The sequence below is a fragment of the Tachypleus tridentatus genome, unplaced genomic scaffold (genome assembly GCF_004210375.1).
Source record: "Tachypleus tridentatus isolate NWPU-2018 unplaced genomic scaffold, ASM421037v1 Hic_cluster_1, whole genome shotgun sequence".
Taxonomy (NCBI): Eukaryota; Metazoa; Arthropoda; class Merostomata; order Xiphosura; family Limulidae; genus Tachypleus; species Tachypleus tridentatus.
The window spans coordinates 31,403,420-31,418,458 of record NW_027467777.1 but is presented as its reverse complement, the minus strand read 5'-3'; the positions used below and the strand labels follow the sequence as shown (position 1 = coordinate 31,418,458).

Here is a 15,039-nt window from a genome sequence, read left to right as displayed (position 1 = left end):
TGCATCTAGTTTGTTTATTTGTTATTAAACAAAGTTACACGAAGGACAATCTGCTTAACACGGGTAACGAAGCCCGGTTTTTAGGAGAACAGTCTGTAGACATACTATTGTACCACTAAAGTACACTAGATCTACTGCTTAAGGATATTCAAACACTAGAAAGTGAAAAAATTATTCCAATCGCACTACGTTCGCTGTATCTATTGTTAAACAATACGTTTCGCTGAGTCCAGAGATTTTCAGAGCTGATGGGACACAACAAACAAATCATTGTCATTATAAAGATCTACAAAGTTATTGTGATGTGTGGATAGAAATACGAATGACGTACAATATTCTTAAGTTTTACGTGTGACAGTTACTGGCAATACATGTACAAAACATGGACATGAGGTTGAACTTTTTATTACAAAACGATTACTAATTTTTTTAGAAAAAGGAATTTGTGTCTGTGTTGATAAAAACCTGTCGTCTCTAACTCCTGACGAGCCCCGGCATGGCCAGGTGGTTAGTGCACTCGACTTATAATCTGTGTTTCGCGGGTTCGAATCCACATCACACTGAACATACTTCTTGTGCCGGGATGTCGTTATAACGTGACGGTGAATCCCACTATTCTTTGTTAAATGATTACCTCAATAATAGGCAGTAGGTAGTGATGATTAGCTGCCTTCCCTCTGGTGTTACACTGTTAAATTACGGACGGCTAGCGCAGATAACCTAAAGCAGTTTTTCACTAAAATTAAAAACAAACAAACAGTTCAAATAAAATTTTAAATATGGACACAGTAAAAAATTCAGTGCCTAATAAACACTGAACAAACGTAAATGAAATGGTTTTCGTCTGGAAAATATTATGTTTGTACAAAATGGTGTTTGTACCTCAGTTTTGAAAATAAAATGTGGTAGAACATTTTATAACCAGTTTTTAACCTCGTTTTATATGGTTAAATGAATGTTATTACAAATACTGAAGATTACGAAATGTGTAACTTACTGCACACTGTGTAAGTTCTTGTGTTTCCAGATTATATACGCTTTATTATAAGAAAATATTGACATAGTGACGAGATTAAATGAGATTGTTTTGTGTTTAGCAACGCTTTAAAAATTATGGTCTCTGAATTTAAACTTAGTTATATGTTTTTTATTTATTTTAATGTAATGGTTTAAAACATTCAGTCAAACACTATGCATCAATTTGTTTTGTTGTGTTTTTCTGGTTGAAATTCTTGTAGTTAAAGGTTGTGATACCTTAAATAAATTATTTATTGTGTTCAGTTCACAAAGATGCAGGACATGAAACGAATTTCCATAATTCTAAGTAAACTGTCTTCGATCTTACCTTTGTCAGTATAATTATATGTTTTACAATCATGTGATATCAGTTTCTATGAAGTCTTCTGAAATGTATAAATAACAGTTGTAAGCTTTGTTTACAAATATAAATAATGTTTTCTGTGGACACGCTATGTGATACGTGGACTTACTTATCAGTATCTTATATTTATACAATTTATAATTAAGATAGAGACAACATGCAGACTTACAACATGATTTAATGAATAACATGTGTCATGTTATTACTTTGATTTCCACATGATTTTTATGACACGAAGCAAAAACTCATCAAAAATATATTTTGTGTTTTAGAAATATTTATTTATTGATTTCTATTAATTAAATGTTTTGAGCTGTATGGACTGAAACATTTACGGGTTTGTCACCAGGAGTCGTGATATATTGTGTGAAAGTACGAACGAAATTTTCGAAAGGACAACAAAACCATAGAAATGTTTCATCTTCATAGCACGTTAATAAGATATGTATTAATCAGTTTGAGATAACACATAGAGTTTAGTAATTTCTTACCAGCAGGTTACATTTTCTTTACTTTAAAGTTTTTTATCATCAAACAAAAATGTACAAGTGTAAAATTACCACTTGTACTTCATCCATTATCATTTTGAAACGAGTATAATCTGTCCACGTTGTTACAAACACTTAGCTGTATTGTGGGACGTATTGTTTCTCTAGGTCTCACTTGTTCCTGAGGTTGACTGGTTTCTCATTAAATGTTTCTAAACAGTTAATTATTAGTGTTGTACAGTAACGGTTTTACATGGAAGATTTGGGATAACACTTTATTGTTATAATTCTTGGAAGCTAAGTTATAAGTGAATTCAATGGTTCAGTCAAGACTAAACCCAAGGATAACAATCTTTGCATGCTATGTTTGTTGATATTCCAAACTTGAGGCTAAAGTCATCAGATGTGAAATTTTAACCTCATTACGACAAACATTATTTGATCTTTAGTCTCCACCTTAAAATTAAAAGTCTCGATATGAGACATATACTAAACCAATGTGGAGAATACTTGTCGGTCATTAAAGTTTCACTTTAAGATATTTTTCCCCCCTTCAAGTTAAAATTACATTTGTCTGACAAAACCTTGTTTGAACATCTGTTCATTTCTGTGTTTAACTATGGTCACTATCACGTATAAAACCTCTATAACAAAGTTGATAGTCAAGTAAACTGCCCGGCATGGCCAGGTGGGTTAAGACACTCGACTCGTAATCTGAGGGTCGTGGGTTCGAATCTTCGTCGCACCAAACATGCTCGCCCTTTCAGCCGTAGAAGCGTTATATGTGACAATCAATCTTACTATTAGTTGGTAAAAGAATAGCCCAAGTGTTGGTGGTGTGTAGTAATGAATAGCTGCCTTCCATCTAGTATTACACTGCTGAATAATAGACGACTATCGTAGATAGCCCTCACGTAGTTTTATCAAAAAGTGATAAACTTAAGCAAATGTTTTATAACAAATACCATGTGAATTAATACTATTTGTTTCGCTAACCGAGCTGTCTAATTTACTTTATAGAAAATCGCATGTTTCGTCATTGCATAGTGTCAATTTAGTTTGACACTTGGATTTTGTCAATGTTTCAACAGTTTGGTCCGATCGGTTCCCAACCGGTGGGTCGCGATTCCCAGGGGTCGCGAAGCCTTGGTAGGGAGTCACGTAGCCTTGTTAGAAGTAGCTTGGGATAACATTAATTTTATTTCATCAATTACATTTTTTTTTTGTTTCGGTGCAAAGCAAAACGTGTGCAACGTTAGTTCAATGTCATTAGGTGATATTATGGGTGTATGTATGCGTGCCTATGTGAAAGTGTATGTGTCTGCAACTGTATGTATGTGTGTACTAGTGAGTAGCAAGTATGTGAGTGCACGCGCATGTACGTATGCTTGTGTGTCTGTTTAGCTGTGATTAAATGTGTGTGTGCTCGCTGTCGACACGTGAGTCACATGTCCGTTGCTGATTGGTGGATGACGCGACTGGCCACGCTCCCTTCCCTCCCAATACTTACCCCATCATTACTCTACCTGCACCCCCCCACAAGTAGTCAGTGTAAGATCTACAGTTGCCAAAGCGTTCATTATTCAACATTTTTATTTTATTTTAACAAGGAGATAAGTAAGCAGAAGTAAGCTATGAGTTGTGTCCATGGCTAAACTGCGCAGATACTCAGAATGCTACCTCAACATTGGCTTCACCACTGTGCTCGCCAACGACGGCATCGAGAAACTGGTGCAGAATCAATGAAACTATCAAAACTCAAGCGTCATCTCGAGACGAAACATCCAGAACACTCAAAGAAGGGTTTGGATTTCTTCAAACGGCATGAACGGTGTCTTAAAAGCCAAAGAATCGATAGAAGTGGGTCGTTTCAGCAGCAGAGTGCAGCCGTAGTGGAAGCTTCAGATGAGATTGCATTCAAAATTGCTAAACAAAGAAAAGCCTCACACGATTGGAGAAACACTTCTTAAACCCTGCATAGTGAAATCAGTAAATCTTATTCTTGGAGAAGCCAGTGCAAAGAAGATGCAGCAAGCATCCCTGTCAAATAATACTATACAGAGGCGCATTTCTAAAATGTCTATGGATGTGAAGGAACAGGTTTTGACTGAAATCAAGGGTTCCTCTTTGTTCTCCTTTCAGCTCGACGAGTCAACAGATGTAAGTTCATGTTCTCAGTTGCTTGTCTTCGTGAGATACATTAATTCAGGTGACATCAAAGACGAATTCTTATTCTGCAGTGCACTTGAAACCACAACAAAAGCTGATGGTGTCATGGAAAAAGTTTAAACTTTTATCAAGACGAAGATCTTCAATGGGAAAACGTGTGTGGGGTTTGTATGGATGGAGCACCGGCTATGCTGGGATCGAAATCAGGATTCCAGTCGAGAGTAAAGAAGCTAGCACCTCAAGCAAGGGCATCCACTGCATGATTCACCGATATGCTCTCGCCAGTAAGATTCTCCCTGCCTCTCTGCAGGAAGTACTCGAATCTGTAATAAAAATTGTAAATTATGTGAAGACTCAAGCACTCAAGACTCGCCTATTCAAAGAACTATGCAAAAACATGAATGTTGACCACGAAGTCCTTCTCTTCTACACAGCAGTACGTTGGTTGTCGAAAGGAAACGTTATTAATCGTGTCTTTGAAATGAAAGATGAAATAAAGCTATTCCTGGAGACTCAAGAAAGGAAAGATCTTGTAGCTCACTTCGAAGATGAAGCATGGAATAAAAGGGTTGCGTACCTAGCCGACATTTTTGACCAGCTGAACAAGCTCAATTTGAAGCTTCAAGGAAGGGAAACGCATGTTCTCCTTTTTCAAGATAGGCTTCGGGCCTTTGTTTCCAAACTGCAGAACTGGCGTCGGAAAACCAATCTTGGAAACATCAATATGTTTGAAAAACTTTGTGGAGTGACGGATGAGTCTCAGATCCAACTGGATCAGTTCCTCAAGAATGAGATTACCGAACATCTTCAGTCTCTAGAAAAGGAAGTCGAGCGTTACTTCCCTGAGCTATCACAGGAACAGGAGGCCCTGGTAAGGAACCCATTTTGTACTGAACTTGATGTATCCAGCATCCCAGATGATATCCAAGATGAATTTCTGGATCTAAGGAACGACTCTTCAGCTCGTGATCTCTTCAAGGTGAAATCCGTGACTCAGTTCTGGTGCGCTATGTATCAGTCATACTCCAAAGTCAGCATGATAGCTTTACGTGTCCTTGTTCCATTTGCTTCTACCTACTTGTGTGAGGCAGGTTTTTTCCACTCTTGTCAATATAAAAACAAAGAATAGGAACAGATTGGATGTTGGAGATGACATGAGACTGGATCTAACAAACGCTCGGCCACGAATTTCAAAGCTTGCTGCTGAAATGCAACATCAGGCATCTCACTAGCTGGGTTGGATAGCTGTTCAAACCTATGTTAATATTATTTTAGGAAATATATGTTCTTTTTGTGAATTCAGGTTGGACCAGTGTGATTTAATTTGCTAATAAATAATTACAGAATTTTAAAATATTTTTTTAGATGTTTCTTTCCCTCTCCTTCACAGAAAATAAAAGAAAAATTAAGCTGCTGATAGTAAGCCCAAAGTAGGGGGGCCACATGGGTTTCAAACTTTTAGGTAAGGGGTCGCAAGTGCCAAAAGGTTGGGAACCCCTGGGTTATAGCATTAGTTTCGTAAGTTACTTTAATCTTTGGACATGTGTTAATCTCCGTCTTCTAAATAGTGCTTGGAACAAACACACACTTTCTTCTGTAATGTTTTTTTGGTTAATGAGTTTAATCTATTCAAGCTTTGTTGGCTTATCAGACGGCATAGAACGAATATAAACAAGATTAAACACATGCTGACTTTATGCAATTTTCCGTTTGTTTCACACATAAATTCCTTTCATGTATTCAGTTTTCAGCAATTATGTGAACAACCATTAACTGCACAAGAATTACCTCTGTCATATTTTACAGCAACAATTATGACGAAAAAAACAACAGAATAAAAACAAAAGATCGGTGTTGTTTTGATTACGGCACGTGCTTTATCTTTCGTTCTTGCTATGGCTGATACAAGATGTGACACATTACTGTTGACGCTCATGAAAACTGGCGAGATATGATTACAATATACGTCATTAAACGTTAGTATAAGGCCTATTATATTTTTTGAAACTGTATTATATATCTAGTCCGGTAGTGATTAGCTAAGCATGTAGTCGTCAATGGATACGTGAAATATAGTGCGGTTGGAATACTACTGTTATACGCTCTTTTAATTTTTAAAAGTTAAATCCCCATAAAATACAGTGTTAGAATGCTAATAGGCCTTACACTAATCAAAATAAATCATCATCAGTAACAGTAGCTCACATACGTTTGTCGACTTCAGGTTAGTTAGTTTTTTATGAATAAATGAAATTACTCATAAGTTCTAAAACTAGATGAATAGACTGAAATATATATCCTCATGTTAACAAAGTTTGTAGATATACTGAGATTAAAACTATTTTATTATAAACTAATTGAAAAATGGCGCATTGTTTCATGATGTTTCTCTACAAACTCAAATCTACGTTCCAATAACAACACAGTTTTCATTTTTTATCTTTGTTTCTAGTTAATATGGTGTAGTGTTTCAACACACATTACAGCACTTTTTCAACAAAACGTTTGGACGAAACTTGTTACAATAACTATCACGTAGAATATTTAAACTTACGTAATATATTGATTTATACTTGTAATATTTAAAACCATCGTCTGTCTGTAACCAATACTGATGGTTCGAAATACTTGGTAAAATATCTTTACTTTTCACTTGTTGTTCGTTATGTAATTTGGAAACCTCAAAATAATTAATTACTTGGTATTTTAACAGGATTTTAAAAAACAAGTTAAAATCATGTAGTACTGAAAACAATTTTCAATGTGAACTGAATCAACAAATACTTATTTTTAAATTACTAGCTTGAAAGTTGAAAAACAAATACTGACCAAGGCAAAAACAAAGGACATAATTTCCAAATACAATAACTTTATTTGATTCGGTTATTTTAAAGTGAATTTAACCTATAGTTATACTGTAGTTATAAAAGTGATTAAAATTGGAGTTTAAGATACCAAGAAATTAGCGAGTTAAGCCTACTTACATTAAAGTATGCTAAGTTTATACATATAAAGCAAATTGAATTTCGCTAAAATTTGGATTAATAAAAATGAAATACAAAAAATAGCACTCTTTATTCATTTCAAATTTACGTCTAGAATAGTTTAAGGTTGTTGAATAACAACACCGAAGGAATTATTTTAAAAACAACATGATTTGCGAAATTCTGGCCAAAACACGTTTTCCCTAAATAACAAGTAACTCAGTTAGATTAATACCTCCAAGTTTTTATAGAATGGACATGTCAACTTTATGTTTAAACGAGGGTTAGAAAAACAACAAAAACTGATAACATTTTTCCTATAAATTAATGTGCTATCATGTAGATACCTACATAAACAAGAATCACATTCAAGAGATACTTTCATTTTTCCTAATACTGTTATATATTTGAATAAATCACAACTTATAAGTCGTATGTTCTAAAACTGCAAAGATAAATTAGAGTTAACACATGGTGTGTGTTTTTCTTATAGTAAAGCCACACTAGGCTATCTGCTGAGTTTCATGGTGGACTGGTATTATAACTGGACAAACTACCTCCACCTCAAATGTTAGCCATGAAAAAAACTGACACAAAATAAAGAGAATAATTCTCACACGAAACTTGCTTGTTTACGATTTTAGATCTAACGAAACCTTTCCAAACTTCGCATAATTATTAAGTCCATTTTTTGTTGTCAATGTCATTATTAGAGGGACCACAACCTCATAATTACCTATATAATTTTTAGTTGTCCCCCCGCAGTATCAATACAATTTAACATCAAGCTAAAAGTACGACTTATTTTTTTTTTTAACCCTGTATAATGAAAACGCAGCTCACAAACATTGCCACTACTGTATTACAAACAACTCGTGTGATAGGCTTAACCGATACTGCTACAAGAAAACGTGATTTTCATTTTATCACAGATGAATATTTGGCAGTGTCCGGAAATACTGAGAGCCACCTTTATAATTTGTGTCTCAACGAATTAAACGTTTTATTATTACGACTGGGTAACAGTAACACACAAAGAAGCAAACATAACTTTTAAGTGTTAAAATTATATCATTGGTAATACACAAAATAAATTTAACATTCATTAAAATTGTGCCTTTATAAACGCACATAAAAATTAATAATCTAATATTAAGAATTATGATTAGTTTAAGCTACTAAATAAAAGACAGCAAGTTTTAAATTACAAAGAGACTTGAATACAACAACTGTTTTTATTTCAATGATGTAAAAATAAACTTTTAATAAATCCTCGTTCTGTAGACATAAATCATAATTCTAATACGTCATCATGTCTATGTGATTTTAAGAAATTAACTTCTGACTGTTATTAAATTTCATTACATATCATAGAGAGATGGTTAGACATTTATTTAACTTTCAATACACTTTAAGAGAGAGTAAATACGTTGAACTTCTCATGACAACTCAGTGTTAACGTATCACATAATCATCTATCAGTGAATTGTTTGAACATGTAAAGTTTTTATTAAGAAGTAAAACATAAGGTGTTGTTAAATAAAATGTGGAAAAAAAGTTGACCATTTATTTAGGGTAGGACAAAAATAACATTTTCAATTAGACTGCTAGGTTATCTTGATATTAAATATAAGAAAACAGCTATTAACTAAACTATGAGCCCACCATCAGCTGGTAAAGTCTAAATAAAATGAATTTTGATCATTTTAGTGGGATAGCATATGAAAGCGACATCTGTATTATACTTTTAACATTACTTTTATTTAAAAAAAAAACAACTAAGCAAGTGTAAAAATTAAAAACCATTTAACTTCCTTTTACTGTCAGAAATATTCACCTAAGACTGCTACTCCCTTAGTAAATTAGTTTGATTTTATGTAGGTTTATTGAGGGAGGAAAGCTGTTTTATTAACCGGCATTAGTTCTTCTCAGGCTGTTTCTTTTCGCCCACACTCCAACAACGAAGGTCTCTATGTCACATTCGTTCTGACCTCTGATGATTCGAAAGTAGCCATCTTCGCCCCATCCGGATCCCCAGGAGTTAGCGCAGATCTGTAAAACCAGAACAAAACCCAAAATAATGAAATAAACTGTGAAATGTAATACTGTTTGTTTGTTTAGAACAGAGACACATTGCGCCCTCTGCTATGTCTACTGCGACGAATCGAACACAGAATTTTACCGTTGTAAGTCTATTCAATATCCACTGTTCTACTGTGAGAAGAAATACAATCTATGTAAGAAATTCACTGTTCATACGTAAGTAGAGAGACAGAGAATCGCATAATTACAATATTATTTACCTCTAGAGATATACGTGTCATACCGTGAGTTGGTAAAAATATTGTTTTTGAATTTCGCGCAAAGCTACACGAGGGCTATCTGCGCTAGCCGTCCCTAATTTAGCAGTGTAAGACTAGAGGGAAGGCAGCTAGTCATCACCACCTACCGCTAACTCTGGGGCTACTCTTTTACCAACGACTAGTAGGATTGACCGTTACATTATAACGCCCCCATGGCTGAAATGGCGAGCATGTCTAGTGTGACGGGGATTCGAACCCGCGACCCTCAGATTATGAGTCGAGTGCCTTAACCATCTGGCCATGCTGTGCCCGGTAAAATATTAAAAACAAACAAGTGCTGTATTAAAGTTACGATCCCTACAACATCATGTGATTAGACGTTCATTTAAAGAAAATACAATAATTATAGGTTGCTTATGAATTAGGTTATACTAGATTAGGTAATGAATTCCATCTAAACCTACCAATTAGACTGTTGGACTTTGTCGTAACACACAGAAGTTTCATAGATACAACTGATATAAATATTTCACAGTTTAATATACACTTTATTTACGTCCAAATCACGTTTGTACAGTTTATTTTTTAACTGTCTTTTCTGTCCTTGAAGACATAGGTCAACCACAAACCACACCTAAACTCATGGGAAACATGAATCCAGCACACTAGTGTGTGAATATATTAAATAATCTCTGATACACACACTTATGTTTATTAATTACAAACTATGTGTTATTTATTAATGCTCACGTTTATTAAAAGTCGTAAAGATACATTTGTGGCAAAGTCTTGTCACTCACAAATCAAACTATAGAGCACATAACATGACTACACCATAAATCTACATAACATGACTACACCAGTTACTGTAAAGCTACATAACATGACTACACCATAAATCTACATAACATGACCACACCAGTTACTGAAAAGCTACATAACATGACTACACCAGTTACTGTAAAGCTACATAACATGACCACACCAGTTACTGTAAAGCTACATAACATGACTACACCAGTTACTGTAAAGCTACATAACATGACTACACCAGTTACTGTAAAGCTACATAACATGACTACACCAGTTACTGTAATGCTACATAACATGACTACACCATAAATCTACATAACATGACTACACAAGTTACTGTAAAGCTACATAATATGACTCACACCAGTTACTGTAAAGCTACATAACATGACTACACAAGTTACTGTAAAGCTACATAACATGACTACACCAGTTCTGTAAAGCTACATAACATGACTACACAAGTTACTGTAAAGCTACATAACATGACTACAACAGTTACTGTAAAGCTACATAACATGACTACACCAGTTACTGTAAAGCTACATAACATGACTACACCAGTTACTATAAAGCTACATAACATGACTACACCAGTTACTATAAAGCTACATAACATGACTACACCAGTTACTATAAAGCTACATAACATGACTACACCAGTTACTGTAAAGCTACATAACATGACCACACCAGTTACTGTAAAGCTACATAACATGACTACACCAGTTACTGTAAAGCTACATAACATGACCACACCAGTTACTGTAAAGCTACATAAAATGACTACACCATTTACTGTAAAGCTACATAACATGACCACACCAGTTACTGTAAAGCTACATAACATGACTACACCAGTTACTGTAATGCTACATAACATGACACACCAGTTACTGTAAAGCTACATAACATGACTACACCAGTTACTGTAATGCTACATAACATGACCACACCAGTTACTGTAAAGCTACATAACATGACTACACCAGTTACTGTGATGCTACATAACATGACTACACCATAAATCTACATAACATGACTACACAAGTTACTGTAAAGCTACATAACATGACTACACCAGTTACTGTAAAGCTACATAACATGACTACAACAGTTACTATAAAGCTACATAACATGACTACACCAGTTACTGTAAAGCTACATAACATGACCACACCAGTTACTGTAAAGCTACATAACATGACTACACCAGTTACTGTAAAGCTACATAACATGACCACACCAGTTACTGTAAAGCTACATAACATGACTACACCAGTTACTGTAATGCTACATAACATGACCACACCAGTTACTGTAAAGCTACATAACATGACTACACCAGTTACTGTAATGCTACATAACATGACCACACCAGTTACTGTAAAGCTACATAACATGACTACACCAGTTACTGTAAAGCTACATAACAAGACTACAACAGTTACTGTAAAGCTACATAACATGATACACCAGTTACTGTAAAGCTACATAACATGACCACACCAGTTACTGTAAAGCTACATAACAAGACTACAACAGTTACTGTAAAGCTACATAACATGACTACACCTGTTACTGTAAAGCTACATAACATGACTACAACAGTTACTGTAAAGCTACAAGACTATACACCTTTCTTAACTTATTTAAACAGATAGATTACGTACCCAGTACTTCTTGTGTTTATCCCCTCTCTTCTCCACGCCCCACCTGTAAAGGAGCTATATTGAACATGGCACTTTAAGATTATATATAATAACAATGGTCATGTTATATGTTAAAACTAAACGTCATACGGTTGTACCGTTAACAAAAAATATAAAATTAATACTGTAGCTTTCTGCCCAAGAAATGATCCTTTAATATGTGAACTTGTTTATTTGTTACATTCAGTAATATTTATTTAAAGATAATGCGGGTAATGATAATTTGTGTTATAAGAATATTATAAAATTGTTAATAATAATTTGTTTCTCAATATATCATGTATAATTTCATTGTTAGAACTGTTTCTTTGTTATTAGATTAAAATAAAACAAAACATTTTTGTACCCTATGATTCGAACGGGTGCCATCCTTGATTGGAAGGATTTGTATTAGTTAGTGGTAACTTTCGGTAGATGCCGCTAGCATAGCTGAAGAAATCCTGCATCACACGGAAGGTTGCTGACAAATAAAAAATAACACAATGGATTCAGGATAATCAAATAATATTAACTACAAATCAAGGAAAACTGTTTATAGAGATCAAACTGGTAACGAGTACGTGTAATTAAACATATAGTTTTTTATTATAAATACCAGAATGTATTATTTCATCAGTTGAGTTGCTTTGATTTTAAGGATGGTTTCGGTCATAATCCCAATAAAACATCACAAGATTCGACGATCATAGACTAGTTCTAAATCTATATAGTATGTTAATATTATAATAATGAAGAAATAAACAATAATGAACATAATCATATTAACACACATTTAACGAATACTATTAATAGAAATAGTGTGGAGGAAAAAGAGAAGATACAATAGTTTTACCTAAACTTTATTATTCATTTTTACAAAAACTGTTAGGCCTACTACTTTTTATAATTATTCATGAAAATCACACTGTCATCTAATGAAAATATTAACTATAACATGATGACAGGTAAGTTGGAATATATACAAGCTAGCACGTATATTTAATTTCATGTATTAGAAATCTGATAAGATAGTCTTACCTTGGACTGGTCCGTTCTTATAAATTTCATGCATGATGTCACTCTCTATCGTAAAAAAAATGTATTAATTTTTATTCTTTAAAGATACTTTAATAAAATTAGTTGATTGTTTCTTTTCCCTCGATATTAAGAAATTTTACCCTAGCATATTTCTGAAACATTTCTACAATTTTAACGTAGAAAAATCTGCCTTATACTTAAAATTTTGGTTGGATTCGAAGTTCAATCGATCGATAAAAATATTAGGTCTCTCAAAAGTGGTTCCAAATATTTGGCTTTTAAATTTGTGGAACACCAAAATACTGATTTGTGTTTCCCAAATGTGTTCACCATCCACCCTACAAAGTACGTTTAGGAAAACGAAATCACTGATGCTGACGAAAAAAACCTGAAAAATTATGGTTTGAAATATAACATGATCCTTAGCTATGGGTTCACGTTTATTAAACTAACTGCGTGACGTCACTCTTACGTAATTAGTTAGAACATCAACCACAAGATAGGAATGGGTCGGACGTATGTTCAGTTTAATGAGCCTTTGAACATTTCAAGATACAAATCGTAAGAATGGAATATTAGTTAGTAACTGATGTTGGTAAGGCTACAGTTCTTCATTTTTAAGCCATGCTACAAAGGCTTGGTCACTGGTCAAGATTTTGGTTCAGTAAGTTCAGTGCGTTGGACTTATACTGCTAAAATTTGAATTTCGATACCCGAAGTGGCCAGATCACAAAGTTACAGTGAAATTGTCTTTCAAACAGCATAAACCGAATAAGGCTAGGTGGTTTAGGGAACTCGACTCGTAATCTGAAGGTCACGGGTTCGAATCCCCGTCACACCAAACATGCTTGCCCTTTCAGCTGTGGGGGCGTTATAATGTCAATCTTACTATTCGTCGGTAAAAGAGTAGCCTAACAGTTGGCGGTGGGTGGTGATGACCAGCTGTCTTCCCTCTAGCCTTACAAAGCTACATAAGGGACGGCTAGCGCAGATACCCCTCGTAACTTTGGGCGAAATTCAAAACAAATCAATCTGTATTTAAAACACAGAAAATCTCTTTAACTGTTAACTGCTAAACATCTGTATATTATTACTAGTGATATAATTTAACAGTTTCTCACCGACGGACCAACCCGATAAGGAGGAGTTGACCTATTCTTTACACCCCGTATACCAGATGGACATCGGAAACGTTTGTGTCGTCCACGAGGAATTCTGCAAAGTCCTTTTTTACCTGAGTGTCCACTTGTGTAAGGATAGCACTGTTCTGACGTGAGCCTAAAATGTTAGAAACATTTTAGAATAAAATGTGTTAAACAATGAGAAAGCCAGCGATCAAGACGAAACACTGTTTGGATAAAAATGAGTCCTCTTTGAAACTACCCCACTGTCCACCCCCCAAAAAGTATAATTTCTTAAGAATACCAACGTTATCCATCAATCAATACGTTACGTATTCTCATCTGATAGATAGTAATTTATATACAGTCATGTGAAAAAGTTAGGACACCCTATGAAAGCCTGTGTATTTGTGTAACATTTTTGGATATATAGATATTTAATCTCAATTTTTACAATACTGAGAGATTATAGGAATATAAGTAAACAATTAAAACTGAAGAAAAGACTTTTCATGATCTTCTGTAAATGTAATTCTACACAAATGAATATTTTAACTGAGAAAAAAGTTAGGACACCCCCCACATTTATTCCCACTTAAAATGGCTCAACTCACACACAGGTGTATCACACCAGGTGTACATGATTAGAAGATCGTTACTCAGCATTTTTAATGAGGCTTGTCCTATTTAAACCTCAGACATTTAGTTTGGTGTGCTCCTGACTGTTGAAGTGAGAGTGAGCACCATGGTGAGAGCAAAAGAGCTGTCTGAGACCTTCCGAAAGAAAATTGTAGCAGCTTATGAGTCTGGTAAGGGATTTTAAAAAATCCCAAAGATTTTGAAATCAGCCATTCCACTGTCTGGAAAATAGTCAAGAAGTGGAGGACTTTCAAAACAACTGTCAACAGGTCTGGTCGTCCAAGCAAGTTCACCCCGAGAGCAGACCGCAAGATGCTAAAAGAGGTCTCCAAAAACCCTAACATATCATCACGGGACCTACAGCAGGCTCTGGCTACTGTTGATGTGAAAGTACATGTTTCTACAATCAGAA

General features: G+C 34.6%; 2 protein-coding genes across 3 annotated transcripts in view; both read right to left on the bottom strand.

Annotated features, from left to right (window-relative positions):
* Nucleotides 1-15,039, bottom strand: part of LOC143241959 (granulin-2-like) — a 214,628-nt gene that overhangs the window by 65,372 nt on the left and 134,217 nt on the right. The gene's annotated exons all lie outside the window — the stretch shown is intronic.
* On the bottom strand, nucleotides 8,247-12,913 carry LOC143241962 (putative peptidase C1-like protein F26E4.3). Its single transcript, XM_076485297.1, has 4 exons — nucleotides 12,868-12,913; nucleotides 12,197-12,310; nucleotides 11,812-11,854; nucleotides 8,247-9,074 (listed from the first exon to the last, which is right to left on the bottom strand). The coding sequence occupies exons 2-4, from the start codon at nucleotides 12,217-12,219 to the stop codon at nucleotides 8,931-8,933; spliced, it is 210 nt and encodes a 69-aa protein (XP_076341412.1). The 5' UTR covers nucleotides 12,220-12,310; nucleotides 12,868-12,913; the 3' UTR covers nucleotides 8,247-8,930.